The sequence below is a fragment of the Micromesistius poutassou genome (assembly GCF_964030765.1).
Source record: "Micromesistius poutassou genome assembly, chromosome: 19".
NCBI classification, from domain to species: Eukaryota; Metazoa; Chordata; class Actinopteri; order Gadiformes; family Gadidae; genus Micromesistius; species Micromesistius poutassou.
Window position 1 is genome coordinate 6,444,959 of NC_140289.1, and position 15,318 is coordinate 6,460,276.

The 15,318-nt window shown below is 46.3% G+C and overlaps 1 protein-coding gene across 1 annotated transcript; it reads left to right on the forward strand.

The window, feature by feature from the left end:
• The first annotated feature begins 71 nt into the window (after positions 1–71).
• LOC311363598 (cleavage and polyadenylation specificity factor subunit 3-like) lies at positions 72–14,245 on the forward strand. Its single transcript, XM_084483553.1, has 18 exons — positions 72–264; positions 460–523; positions 762–859; positions 1,057–1,185; positions 1,483–1,660; positions 2,012–2,101; positions 2,451–2,601; positions 2,857–3,032; positions 3,421–3,579; positions 4,021–4,167; positions 4,272–4,424; positions 4,642–4,750; positions 4,940–5,038; positions 5,233–5,327; positions 5,618–5,705; positions 6,065–6,131; positions 6,418–6,511; positions 13,911–14,245. The coding sequence occupies exons 1-18, from the start codon at positions 194–196 to the stop codon at positions 14,010–14,012; spliced, it is 2,070 nt and encodes a 689-aa protein (XP_084339679.1). The 5' UTR covers positions 72–193; the 3' UTR covers positions 14,013–14,245.
• The last annotated feature ends 1,073 nt before the right edge of the window (positions 14,246–15,318 follow it).

The window sequence follows — 15,318 nt, forward strand, 5'->3', positions numbered from 1 at the left end:
ACCGGAACGTTCGATCACAACTTTGTATACACGGCGAACATTCTGCATGGACCGGAACTGACGCAGTTAACAAGCGCTCCAAAGCGGCGATTCAGTTTGCGCAGCGTGTATTTGCTTTAATAAACTAAGTTAAATTAAGCGGTGTCTAATGAATAAATAAGCGTTTATTATAAAACATTGAATCGGAGATAATATGGCAGCGAAACGTAAATCGGATGTAACGGTTCCTGCTGAGGAAAGTGACCAACTCCTCATCCGGCCATTGTGAGTATTTCTACTAACTCTGAAACAAGTTAAAATATAGACTTATCAACATCGTTCCTAGTGCCCGTTTCTACAAACCCTTATCTACCAATGTTTCTACACACCCTATTGCACAGTATTGTCTGTAGTGTGTAAGTTGTTTCATAGTGGACTAAATTTGCTACTGTATTGACACTTCGTTGTTCTGTGTTCCAGGGGAGCTGGCCAGGAGGTAGGACGGTCCTGTATCATCGTTGAGTTTAAAGGACGAAAGATCATGGTAATGTTTTTATACTCCTCGGCTTGCGACGGTGGTTGTCTCTGAATGAACTATGTCTCGCAGGGTTACGCACAGTAACCGTGTGTTCTATGAACCTGACATTATTTTGTGTTGGGCCAAACCTAATCGCTAACACGCATAGCACTGTATGTGTACATATAAGTTAACTTGACCTCTGATTATTTGTGTTTATGTATATACATATGTGTGTTAACTTGCTCTGTGTGTTTGTGTGCAGTTGGACTGTGGGATCCACCCGGGGCTGGAAGGGATGGACGCTCTCCCATACATTGATCTGATCGATCCCGCAGAAATAGACCTGCTGCTGATCAGCCAGTGAGTTTTCCATTATAATGAGCGAGAGATGAAGAGATCATGTCTCATGCTCTCATTTAATTTGTGTTCAAAGGGTGTCATTGCTATGGGAAATTAAATTACCAAAACACATAAAACAATATGCACAGTACAATCACCTAGGAATGTAATACATTAAAAAGAACACCACTAATCTCTCTCTCTCGCTCTCTTGTCAGTTTCCATCTGGACCACTGTGGGGCTTTGCCATGGTTCCTCCAGAAGACCAGCTTCAAGGGGCGGACCTTCATGACCCACGCCACCAAGGCCATCTACCGCTGGCTGTTGTCAGACTATGTCAAAGTCAGGTGGGTTATGGCTGTCAGACAGCCACCGGTCTGCTGCTTTGTGTAACAAGCTGCACATTTTATTCCTCACTAAAAGTGACATAGTGCATTGTAAACATTTTCTTTCTTTTAATGATAGTTTTACTATATCATAGATAATAATATGCAATAATATGAATTGTTTGTGTGTAATTACTGAGAAAAATCCCTTGCATGAGTAACAATTATATTACCTGAATGTATCTGTGTGTAAGTATGCACCCGTTTGTCTGGCGTATCAATGCTGTCTTATTTACGTGTTTTAAATGACTTCTTCAGCAACATATCCGCAGACGACATGCTGTACACTGAGACGGACCTGGAGGAGAGCATGGAGAAGATCGAGACTATCAACTTCCACGAGGTGAAGGAGGTGGCTGGCATCAAGTTCTGGTGCTACCACGCCGGCCACGTCCTGGGGGCGGCCATGTTCATGATCGAGATTGCCGGCGTCAAGGTGATGTTATTTTTAATCTCCTGGATTGAAAGAGATGGATGAAAGGGCCGATGTGATTTACTGCAGTCTTCCACTGCATGTGAAAAAGGCGGGAAACTGGCTCTTCCTTTTAAATAATGGACCAATTTTAAGCAGTAGATACAGCAGTACTATTAAGGGTTCCCAACCGCTTTGTCTTGTGTACCCCCACAACCCAATCATCACAGCTCAAGTACCCCTACATTAACACCAAACCGTACCGTAACTTTTGAAGAAGCTTAGGTGTACCTCTATTTTTCACGTACCCCTGGTTGGAAATCATTGACTACAGTACTGACTCTCTCTCTCTCTCTCCTGACTGTGTGTCTGTAGCTGCTCTACACCGGAGATTTCTCCAGACAGGAAGACCGACATCTAATGGCTGCAGAGATCCCCAGCGTCAAACCAGACATCCTCATCACTGTAGGTTCAATGTTTCTCTATGTGTGTCTCTCTCGCTCTGTCTGTTATGTGTGACATCAGACCCTATGTTTTGGTGTTGTTTGGGATGTTTTTAAGTTTTCATTAATATATAAAGTGGTTGTAATGTGTTGTGAAAGGGGAATACAGAACACATTACTGTACATCAGTTTTTAAAATGACCCTGAATATGTGAAAAATGACCTTTATGTGTGTGGAAATAAAATTCACAAATTCCAGTAGAAATGTCCTCCTCTTTAAATAAAATAAAAACTTGAATATAAACTTCTCTCTCTCTCTCTCTCTCTCTCTCTCTCTCTCTCTCTCTCTCTCTCTCTCTCTCTCTCCCCAGGAGTCGACCTATGGAACTCACATCCATGAGAAGAGGGAGGAGCGCGAGGCCCGCTTCTGCAACACAGTGCACGACATCGTCAACAGAGAGGGCCGCTGCCTCATCCCTGTGTTCGCCCTGGGACGTGCCCAGGAGCTGCTGCTCATTCTGGGTGAGGCTCTCTGAGAATAACCCCCTCTGACCCAGCATCCGGATTCCAGGCCCGCAGTGCAAGGAATCTTAACAGGCTGGCTGACTGAGAGGACAGTGTATGTGTGTATTTTTTGAGTGTTTGGGTTTTCATTGTACAAGTGAGTGTATGTGTGGGTGTTTAATTTTGTGCGTGTGTGGTGTGTAAAATAAGAAATAGTTTGTGTGTTTACTGTCTGCGTGTTATTAATTTAATGTGTTTGTGTGTGTCTTCCAGACGAGTACTGGCAGAACCACCCGGAGCTCCACGACATCCCCATCTACTACGCCTCATCCCTGGCCAGGAAGTGCATGGCCGTGTACCAGACGTACGTCAACGCCATGAACGACAAGATCCGCAAGGCCATCAACGTCAACAACCCCTTCGTCTTCAAGCACATCAGCAACCTCAAGGTCAGGGGTCACCCTTTACGCCATTCCATTGATTGATGTCGTTTTGATTTCATAACTTAACTTTCTGTATTAGTTTTGGTTATTCTGCTCCATGCTTTGTTCTGCTCCATTGTTCACAAATTGCTCCAAAAAGTAGCTGAGTTGATTTGAAATTATACAAATAAAAACAATGTAGTATTGTGTTTACATGAATGTTGTGTATATAGTGGTACAGTGGGTATTACTGGGTTCCCCTGTATGCAGCCTAGCCTGTAGAGCAAGACCCCCCCAAGTAATAACCTTTATCTCATCATGATTCCCTTTGGAGAAAAGCTTCACCTAAATGACTATGGGGGTAAATTGTCGAAAAACAGAACACAAATGAATACAATTCCGATTGAACCTCCAGAGCATGGACCACTTCGACGACATCGGGCCCAGTGTGGTGATGGCGTCCCCGGGTATGATGCAGAGCGGCCTGTCCCGGGAGCTGTTTGAGAGCTGGTGCACCGACAAGAGGAACGGAGTCATCATCGCCGGTTACTGTGTGGAGGGAACCCTGGCCAAGGTGGGTCTCACAGCCCCTCCCCTCTCAGCCAGCACCCAGGGTAGTCTAGGGTGTGGGGTTGCACCCATTACGACCTGTCTATCTGTCGGTCTCCTTGAACCAGACGCCTCCTTAATCTGAAATCGCTTCGCCTGAAAGTGTCTCCTCCAATAACTACATATTGTTAACCTAGGTCCTTCTTGTGAGTGTCATTTGTACCTCTGTATTTATTGAAAGACATTTTAATCATCATTTGTGTTACCAATGACAAACTACATATTTTAGTCATTTGGTGAAGACACTTTATTGAGTTTGTTATATAACGTTATGACAGTACATTACATTATTAATGTAATGATCTTCACTCCCTGTTGTTTTCCCCCATGTATCCAAGCGTATTGAGTTTATTATATAACATTTTTATAATCACTAATGAGTCTTCCCGGTGTTTTCCCCGAGCAGCACATAATGTCCGAGCCGGATGAGATCGCCACCATGTCTGGTCAGAAGCTGCAGCTGAAGATGTCCGTGGACTACATCTCCTTCTCCGCACACACAGACTACCAGCAGACCAGCGAGTTCATCAGGGCCCTCAAACCCCCTCACGTGGTAAGCCTCACCCCCTTACAAACCTCCAGTTATTCATGGATTAATGGCTGAAGTAATTAATAATTAATGATCGTAATAATAGTAAAATCTGTTTATCTCCCAAGATCCTTGTCCACGGGGAGCAGAACGAGATGGCCCGTCTGAAGGCAGCTCTGATCCGGGAGTACGAGGACAACGAGGACGTGCACATCGAGGTCCACAACCCCCGTAACACGGAGGCCGTCACACTCAACTTCAGGGGAGAGAAGCTGGCCAAGGTACCAGAGTTGGTTTAAAACTAACTGTTGAGCTACATGCTAACTCTGTTCAGAGAGTTGGCTACATGTAAACTCTGTTCAGAGTTAGCTACTCTAACTAATGATCCTCTATTTTACATAACCTGAGCTTTCAAATGAATATAAGTATGTGTATACATGCAGTATATGTAGAAATAGCTATGGTACTGACTCCAACTCCCACAATGCTTTGCCACAGGTGATGGGTTCCCTGGCGGATAAGAAGTGTATCCAGGGACAGAGGGTGTCTGGCATCCTGGTGAAACGCAACTTCAACTACCACATCCTGTCGCCCTCAGACCTCTCGAGTCAGTACCTCCGTGTGTGTGTGTGTGTGTGTGTGTTTGTTCTGTGTGCGGGCAAATACATTTTAGATATAACAATATGCTATTTTATGATTTGATTTGAACGTTTTTAGCAGCCTGCCAGACCGTATCTACTGTGTACTATATTACTGTATAACAAGGAGCTGACCTCCCTCCTCCTGTGTGTTCCAGACTACACAGAGCTGGCTATGGGCACGGTGAAGCAGACCCAGGCCATCCCCTTCACAGGCCCCATCTCCCTGCTGGTCAGCCAGCTCCGCAGTCTAGCCGGTAGGCCCCTTACACACTCTGGATCTCACGCTCACTCGCTCTGTCACTCTCTCTCTCTCTCGTCCTTTGAATTGAGAGTGAGACTGGTCAGTCCCAGAGAACAAGCTAGAAGCCAGCTGAACATACGATGAATGATATGAAAAGAGTCCCTCCCTCCCTCCCTCACTCTGCTCTGTGCCGGGTCGTCCTTCCAGGAGACGTGGAGCAGGTGGAGGGGTCCGAGAAGATCACCGTGAAGATCTTCAAGAGCATCACCATGGTGCACGAGTCAGGCATGGTGGTCCTGGAGGTGAGGCGTATACATGCATGCAAACACACACATGTACACGCAGATGTATGCAGGGGCACACACACACACACACACACACACACACACACACACACACACACACACACACACACACACACACACACACACACACACACACACACACACACACACACACACACACACACATTGCATGCATGCATGCATTCATACATCCATACACCAGCACGTGTACACACCCCATGTTGAAGTACTCTATCCATAAATACTCTTTATGATGTATCCCAATGTATGGTGTTCTCTGGTTCCAGTGGCTGGCCAACCCGCTCAACGATATGTATGCTGACGCCGTAACCACAGTGATCCTGGAGGTCCAATCCAACCCCAAGGCCCAGAGATGTCAGTTCCCCGATCCTCTCTCTCTCTCTCTCACTCACTCACTCACTCAAGGAATTAACATGAAGTCTGAATGCTTTTGTTATCTAAATCTAATTTTTCAAAGCACACATTTGGAATCCTTTTTTTTATTTTAAATTTTTATTTATTATTTAATTTATTCTGAATTAGTAGTATTTTGTTATTGTAATGACTCCCGTACAAATATATTTTAGACTGTATTACCCAAAATATGAATATCAAAATCACAATGAATTTAACAGGTGGGATTTAATCCCATAGCCCTACGTAACGATCCGGAATGAAACTGAATGTGCTATAGCTCTTCTGATAGGAAATGTGTGTTTGTTGGTTGTTCACAGTCGTTGATGCCAAGAAGGAGGGCGTGGACATCGTGGTGTTTCTGGAACGTCTGGAGCTCATGCTACAGTGAGTCTGGGCTACACTGACCACTTAAAAAAACATCCCCTTGTAGAGTCAGGATAGGTCCAGGGCATGGTCACACATGCATGATAGTGGGTCACCCAGGTGGGTGGTGTATCTTTTAGGTACTTAACTTTCCTTATTGCCTGGAGGAAATTGAGAGAATTAGCGATAGTTGGCTCTGGAATCTAGAACTAAATAAACGTTTACATTTTTAAAGAAATTCTTCACCGCGCTACTCTTCCTTCTTAATTGTATTTTATTTCTCCTTGCATTCCTTCTCTCCGCTCAGGGACATGTTTGGCGGGGACTGCGTGCATTTTGAAAACAAACAGCTGCGTGTGACCGTGGACGGCTGCACTGTCAACATCGACCCGGTGACGCGCGTAAGTAAAGACGACAAGGAAACCGGATAACAGTGAAGGGGTCGCATCACCTCTAACCATCAGAGGATTAAATAGATAGTTATGTTATTATAACTCTAGCTCTATGATTGTAGGCGTAGCCGTCTAGGCTTCACCTTATGGGCTTGTCCTGTGCGCGTGCTTGCGCACACTGAAAATTTCAGCTATGCACCAATCAACGTGGGCACCGCCCACATTCCACACGGCACCGTGTATATAACGAGGCGCAGAGCAGCGTCCTCCACGCTATTCTTTCAGCAATTGGAGGGAACAGCAGGTGGGAAACTAGACGGCTACGCCTACAATCATAGAACTAGAGTTATAATAACATAACTATCGTTCTATTTCATGTAGGCTATGCCGTCTAGGCTTCGCCTTATGAGCTAAGGTGAAGCTACGAGTGAAGCCAAATCAATGTACAATGTGCTGGACCCCAGTCACAAGACCTAAGTCACAGGGCACATCAGACTCAAGAACCCGAAATTCTCCCAAGAGCACGCAAAGCCAGGATCAAGAGTATAAAGCGAGTCTGTAATTTCTGACTCAACCCTTAATTCATAATATATGATAAACCGGGCGATGCAGAGCAACAAGGCTTCTCCTACGTCCGCTGCCACTGGGGGCAGAGCTAGGAAAAACCCAAGCCGCCAACTGCGGCGAGCAGCAAGGCCCCTCTTACGTCCACTCCCAACGATATGCGGTAAGAGGAACCGTTGGCAGGCATAACAATGAACAGAGCATCTAATCGGCTTCACAAAGCAAAGAAGAAGGTCTGGTTGCCAGTGGACATACAGAATGTGTAAAACTGGATCAAATATGTGACATTGGATTAAAAGTCCACACAAGCAATCATAACTTTCTCAATAAACGCAAAGCGTATAAGAGACATGGATAACATTCATTAGAAATGGTCAGAGGACAGGATATTAAAGACAGAATATCCGGTCACTCTTAATACCAGCGTAACACTGGGACGCCACCATGAGGCGAAGCCGAGACAGCGTAGCCTACATGAAATAAACAGCGACAAAGAGCAGCTAATTCGGCGTAACAACGCAGCGAACTTTCCGGAGAACACACCAAGTGTGCAACATGACCGTATGCGTAGACTAAAAGTCTACACAAGCTCACAAAACCTTCTCAATAAACGCAAAGCGTATAAGAGAAGGGGAAGTGGATTAATTATAAATTGTGGAGGACAGGATATTAAGACGCTGGTTACGAAAAGCCGTGACCAAAGCCAGAATAACCGGTCACTCACAGCTTAATGCTAGGTCACCACCCGGTGACAGCAGAGAGGCTTAATCGAAGAGCAATGTTGCGAAACGTAACAGCTCCGAGAGACAAGCCTAGCCAAGCCTAGCCAAGCCTGGCATCAACATGAGGCAGTGCCAGACGGCAAAGCCTACATGAAAATAAACAGGGACAAAGAGCAGCTTATATGGCGCAACAACGCAAAAAGTAGCTCTAGCTTGTCGGCGACCACTCTGTGTGCGCCGGCAAGGAACGAATGCGGTGGTGGACTAAACGTCCACACAACACACATAACCCTCTCAATAAATGCAAAGCGTATAAGAGACACGGGTAACGTATTCATAATTAACTTGAATTAATGAATTAAATCCTAAATTAATTTAAAAATCCCAGTGTAATGCTGTGACACCGCTAGGTGACAGTAGAGATAGACTTAATCGAAGTGCAACTTACGAATCGTAACAGCTCTCTGTCTATGTCTAATATGTAAAAATGGATAAAAAGCGACAGGGAAGGACCATGACACATCCGCTCAAAAGTCTTCCACCGAAACACCCTAGAATAGAGCCGTCGAAGTGGCCACACCCTGTGTAGAGCAGAGTGTAGCGGCTCTTGGCAGCATCGCTATAACACACAAACAACTGTTGTGTGGCGTGCTGGCAGAACCCAAAGGCAATAAGAGCGCCGTTTTAAAAGACAGCATCCAAAGGGGCTTGAGACAGAGGCTCGAAAGGGTCCCTGGATAACCCACACAACATGGTGGGAAGATCCAACCGTGGTGCAAGCATCTCTACCTTCACAGCCTGCGGGGCCAGCCGAAACGGCTGCCGCAAGGACTTGATAGTGGAGAAAGCAAAGCGTTTCTCCAGTAAGCACAGAAGGAAACCAATCTCACTGCCCACCTCACAAGAGATGGGTCAACATGGTTGTTGTCACACCACGTAGAGAAAGTGCTCCACTTCACCGCGCAGAGGGCGGAATAGCGAAAGGCGCTTAGGCACTCTGGATAGTGTTGATAACCTCTGCTGGCAGTCTGCCCTGCAGGATCAACCAATCCAAAGCAACCGGTCTGACTGAGACCAGCCAAGACGCCACTAGTTATGGAAACCACAGAACTAGACAGCTCTCCAGGGCCACCAGAATGAGGGACAGATCCTCCTGTTTGACCCGCTCCAAAAAAGGATGGATCAGTTGAAGCGGCAGGAATGCAAACATGAGAGACCACGGTTTAGGAGGGAGCGCCGTTGCATCTAACCCCCAACGAAGAAGATCCTGGTGGCTGAGAGAGAACCACAACCTGCAGTGAGTGTTCTCTCTGGACGCTAAAAGGTCTACCTAAGCCACTCTGCAACCTGTCTTGGCGGGGACTGCCGCGAGACATGAGGTGCGCTCTGAAATTCTGGGCGCCCACAATATGCAGGGCTCTAGGCTGGGCTGAGCAGATTGTGACACGCTGTCTGTTCTGATCAGAACATAGTGGCACGCACCAGGTGAGGAAAAGGTAAATAACACTTTTTTTCAATATGGCGAGCTCTAGCACATTTAGTCTACGACTAAGTGGGGGAGTCCCCAATGCGTCAACGAGGTGTCCGTAAACACCACAACGTAAGACGTCACTCAAAGGGAATCCCCTTGAGAGGTGCAAGGGGGCTTCCCAAATATTCCTGGTCTGGCAACACAGAGCCGGTACGGAGAGCACCCTGAGCTTATATCGCCTGGGGATCCAACCTCTGGGTAGCCACCGCTGTAGTCTACACAAAAAGGGGCAGACACAGGGGAACCACAGGGTGGGCAGCTGCCATCAGCCCCAACAGGTCCATGATAGACAGTGCGGTCACGCTCCTGCGAAAGCGGGAGAGTGCCAAACGACTGCATCTCACAGAGGAGGCTAGAGCCTCGCTGTCATCGTGGCAGAGTCTAGGGAAACTCCCATAGACTAGCCGACGGCTGGGGAGAGGTGAGCTCTTCCCAGTTGATGGCTAAACTTCCTCTGAGTGGCTCAGGACAAGCAGGTCGTCGAGATACAAAATAATATTTTTATCCCTTGACGCCTGAGTGGCACCAGCACAACCCCCACACACTATGAGGAGGTGCGCAGAGCCAGCTTTTTTAGATCCAGAATGGGCTTGTCTCTCAAGAGACAGCCACCTCCACTGCAGAGTCATGCTCTCAGCGGGGACCTAGCTCATTAGGCCGAGGGTGTGCAAAACACAACGGCTCTATAAATAACCCTAAATTCTCCTAAGATCATGCAAAGCGATGATCAGGAGAATAGAGCGAGTCTGTAACTTCTGACTCAACCCCATTTCATAGAATATATGAAAAAAGGGCGATGCAGAGCAGCAAAGATTCTCCTACGTCCGCCACTGGGGGCGGAGCTAGGAAAAAACCCAAGCAGCCAACTGCGGCAAGCAACACGGCCTCTCCCAATGAGAGGAGCGGAGTAATGGAATTGCTCGTCTGCAGTAGGGATGTCACGAGAACCGATACTTCGGTACCAAGTCGATACCAAAATTCAAAAAACGTGACGGTACTCGTTTTTCTTAGTACCGTAGGTACCGAGGACGCAATTCCTCCGGACGTCACGTGGGCAGCATATACACCTACACGGGAACATGGAAGACGGCAACTGCAGCTGCAGCGAGTGCGCCGGCTCCGCCTCGACTCGTCGATAAAAAGAATAGCAAGAGTCGTGTCTGGAAGTACTTTGCGTTTGGAACGCTGCGCCGCACGACTGTTTCAGACGGGACCCGTTTCAATGTTGCGCTTCTAAACACGCATGGTACGACTGCGTTCGGCATCACTTACTTGATGTTGTTTTGATTGAAGATCGGCAGGTTGTAATGGGTGCGGCGGTGAATGTGTGCGTGTGTGTTGCGAGCGTATGCAATTTCAAAGTAAACAAACCAACTCAAAGCCGATGCATGCATCCAAACAGGTGCGTCATTTCCACCGGGGACATGTCCCCATCACTATTTATAGTTTTAATTTTGTCCCCACCACTTTTAAAAATGTGCAAACCAATTGACCGTTCGCGCTGTCCAATCACAAGAGTGGCAAGGCCCGTCAAGCTTGCATTTCGCTATGGCGACGAGAGGAAATCTTAAAAAAAACTGATAAGGGGTCGGGGCTTGCGAACGGTCAACTTGGATGTGATAGGCGCGCGCACGATGACATCATCAATACCTGAAAGAGGAGGATATTATTGGATAACTAGCAGCTTGCAGTTAACTCTGAGTTAATATTGTGGCGAGCTGCACGGGAAGGACGAGACGGGAGCCAAGTGTAAGCAGTCATACCAACTTTAGCGCCGCATACACCACTCGGCTACGGGAGTTGTTTTTATTTTTACATACAGACTAGAGCAGAAAACACGGCACACCTGACCAACACGAACAGCACTCTCACTCATGGTGTCGGACTAAAAAACTAAAGTGTCCTAAAACAATTGTCCCAGTATCCTTTGGGGCACCTGGAACACGGCGACCACGCCCACGGTCGCCGCAATATCAAACATCGTAAAACAAGGTGATTTGTAGGTTTCTAATGCAGGATTGCACTTACAGCGCATTTTTGATTGCTGAAAAATGATCTGATATCGGTTCCAGCTTTTCTCTTAGACGTGATGCAGGATGAATCCAGTTAAATATCCTTGCGACTTGCGCCTTTTTTTGGTTTTTAAATTATATTTAATGTCATCGCAAGGGGCAGGGGGGAGGGTAAACGTGTGCTGTCTGTACATAGCGTTATAATGGAGAAGTGGCTTAATTCATTTTCAAGACAGACAGCCAAAATTGACATTTTTATTCAGAAAATAGCCGGTCCTTTTGCTAACTAAATGGATATGGATATATACATCATCTAGCCTGCATGTGGAGGGCCACATAAGGTAAGAAATTGGTTTACTTAAACTTTGCTGCTGGTTTTGTTTGCTCGTGATGACCTGGTCAAAGGTTACCCACGGTCCTAAGCTACGATTGTGATCTGATTCTGGTTGGTGCTCCAGCTAGTAGGCCTATGCATTGTAGATACAGATTGCAGCTACACACAGTGCGATTGCTATGCCAATGTGGTTATAGTTGTTTTGTCTGGTTGAGATATGTGACGTTAGACTTGGAGCCTGGTATACTAACATAAATATGTTCTGAGTCTCGCATGACCTGTGTGATTATCCTAAACTGTATCCTAAACTGCCCGCAAACTTATTTGCGGGCAGTTTGCTTATATGACGTTGTAACGAGTGAAGTCTACCTTGGTCCTTCGCGAGTGTTTACTACTTTACTGGTGGTGAGGATTTGGCAGATGCAATTCTCCTCTGGGCGGCATTACAGGGGGGGCAGCACGAGCACACAAGAAAAAAAAAAGATCCACGCATTTTCTATTATCGATAACCCCCCCCCCAATGCAGCGTTGAATGGATGAATAGCTTACATAAGGGTACCCAGCACTTTTCAAACCACACTCAAGCTTATGGTTATTGTCCCCAGCACTTCTAAAAACAAACTGACGCCACTGCATCCAAAACTATTCGTTCAAAACCAAATCAACAAATCAAAAACAGCGTTGCTTATTCGCTTCAAATACTTTTTCTTTTCAAAACTTGGTAATTAATACGGCGCGGTACCGAGCTGTTGAAAACAATGTTGGCGTCTCCTGTGGCTGCCTTGCGCACCTGCGTTATATTACTTATTAGGTTGGAAGTTATGTTTTAAACCCCGCCATGCACGCAAGTGTAAACGCGAGCCGCATAGCTGCATGACTGCCTGCTTTCAGCGAGTATTTCTTTTTTTATTATTATTACTTGAACACTACATGCCACTGTTCTTTTTTTGTAATGTTAATAGTGGTTTATTTTTATTCATTACTTGAAGGCTACATGCCAGTGCCACTGTTTTTTGTAATGTTTAAATGTTTTTAATAAATAAAGTACATGGGATTTATTGTTTTGTTTTTGACCGTGGTATCGAATTGGGTATCGAGAATCGTGGAATTTCACTGGTATTGGTATCGACTACTAAATTTCTGGTATCGTGACATCACTAGTCTGCAGGGGAGAATACCGCTGCAGGGCAGGCCGAAGCAAACGGGCAGCTCCCCCTTCTCCATACAGCAAACCAACTGTAGAGGGAGAAAGCGGGGGAAGTCAGGGTCTAGGGGACTGGTACACGTGGCCGTACAAACGGCGTCAGGTGACGAGCCCCAGCCCGCTCATGAAGCACACGGGAACGCCGCACGGAGGCGGGAGAACCCTGGCTATACTACGCCGCCCTACAACCACAAGGGAGGGCGTCTTCACACTGTGCTTGTGATGGAGTTGCTTGTCTGCAAGCGGAAAAACCACGTTGAGGTTCCCACCTCAGCGTGTTATCCAACCATGTTGTAGAAATAACGTCGCTCTCGCCAACACGCAAAGGAATGTGAGGAAAGAAAGATAAAACAGGTCGGTCCTTCCGCGGTCTGGTCCCCCTCGACGTAGCGATGACGACGGCGTTTTCCACGTCGTCTGGCAGGAGACTGTCATGGCCAACAGGCAGAGGAGAGCAGGTTACGTTCGTAACATCCGCAGCACTCAGTGAGGCACAGACACATGTCTAACCCACAGAGGCGAGCTGTTTGGGAATGGTGGGAGGCAGCGGCTCTACGTTCGGACGCCACAGGAGGAGCAGAGAGGCCTTACCTCTGTGGGCTCCGTCACGCCGCCGCTGCGTTTCTTCATCGTATATCGTAGTCGAAGTAGTTGACTGGTTTCAGCAATTGCTGAAAGAAAAGGGAGGATGAACGCTGCTCTGCGCCGCGTTATATACACGGTGCCGTGGGGAATGTGGGCGGTGCGCACGTTGATTGGTGCATAGCTGAAATTTTCAGTGCGCACGGGACAAGCCCATAAGGCAAAGCCTAGACGGCGTAGCCTACATGAAATAGAACCTTCCAAAGCTTCCAGCTTGGGATGTTATCCAATATTCCTCTCAGTACTTGAAGGAATTTTAATCATACTCATGGTCCAGTTTTGATGCCAAGGGACCAGCGTCAATAACCCTGGTTTCACCAGCGACGGTACCTCCAATGTGGTTTTAATCAGGTTGTTCATTTCTGTTTTAATCTCGGGTTGACCTTTGACCCTCTACAGGCGGTGGCATTCGAGGAAGGTGGCACAGAGGATGAGACCTTCAGGGAGATGGTGGACGTGGCTGTACAGAGGCTCTATGATGCTCTCAACCCCGTCTTCTGATGTCTCAGAGGGACGGCGGGCAGTCACTGTGTAGCCAGTCTGCGTCACTGGTGTCGAAACCTCCAAAACATCCTGATCCTCCTCATTCCAGTTTGTTTAGCGGTTGCCTTGTCAAGCAAAGATAGTGTCTTTGTTTAAACAAAAATGGTTCCAAAGGAATCAGTTTCCTGCAGCTTTTTGTAATTTTTTCTGTCTGTAAAAAAATGTTTTTTTCTATGAGAATAAAAGATCAGGTGCCAACACATAAATGTTTACAGTGTTCCATTCAATCTGTTTCAACCTCTGAGCCTTACAACAGTATTTGAACCATCGCCGCTGGATGCCCTGGAGAATAGCACATCCAGCATCCCTGCCCCTGCACTACTTCCTGCTTCTGACCTTCTGTTTTGCAAACAGTAAATTGTCAAATATAATGGTAAATGTTGTTGAGGTTGAAGTCCAACCACACATGTTCCAGGATGATGATCTTGATTTGATTCAGAGGAAAAATGTGGAGCTCTTTCTGCTGGGTCAAGTATCTTAGACATACATCTCACAATCCCACACCCATCTGGGTCCAGAACTGTGAGGCACTTTAACATGGCGATCTGAACAGCAGGTTATAAAGATACTTCACATTGTGAGATGACAAACTATCACCACAACATGTTTAAACAAATGTTATGTAAATGATATAGGCATATTTTTTTGCAATATATATTATATTATTCACGTGTTTTGTGTACCTCTTGCCTAGTCGACGCAATCATGAACCGATCGTTGATCATGATGACCTGGCCATCCTTCCTTCCGAGATGACCTCTTCCATCAAATAGGAAGATATCAGGTCTCCTCCGGACAGTCACAGAGAAAGATTTTCCTGGGAAAGAGGATGAAAAAAAGAATAAGAGAAGCCTACTGACTTGACCTCGACAACCAAAGATTGGTCGGTAGCCCATTTGATCGTAAAAAAATGGTTAGCTAGCTAGCCCTATGATTCGTTTTTTATTATTATTATTGGGGATAATGTGGCCTACGTCGTTCCGTTAACATAGGAGCGAATGGGTGTTTCAATCCCGTTGACAATTTCCTATTAGATATGAAAGCACTCTGTTACTTTTTCAACGTCCTAAAATGTTTACAATAAGGTTAGGAGGGGCCTCCGGCTCTACCGAGAGCAGCTGGGCTCCTCTTTGACAATTTGTGTCTCCTCACCGTCCCCATACGTTTTGAGAAAGACACGCATTTAAACATGTGATAAGAGCTCAGTTTAATTAACGGCATCCAGAAAGTGTGCAACGTTTTGAAACATAAACCAACAAGCTGT

Bases quoted from the DNA above. Each gene is read 5' to 3' on its own strand.
- LOC311363598 (XM_084483553.1), top strand. From the start codon at position 194: ATGGCAGCGAAACGTAAATCGGATGTAACGGTTCCTGCTGAGGAAAGT. The intron at 265-459 runs GTGAGTATTTCT...TCTGTGTTCCAG, and splicing joins CAACTCCTCATCCGGCCATT to GGGAGCTGGCCAGGAGGTAG. The intron at 2,102-2,450 runs GTAGGTTCAATG...CTCTCTCCCCAG, and splicing joins AACCAGACATCCTCATCACT to GAGTCGACCTATGGAACTCA.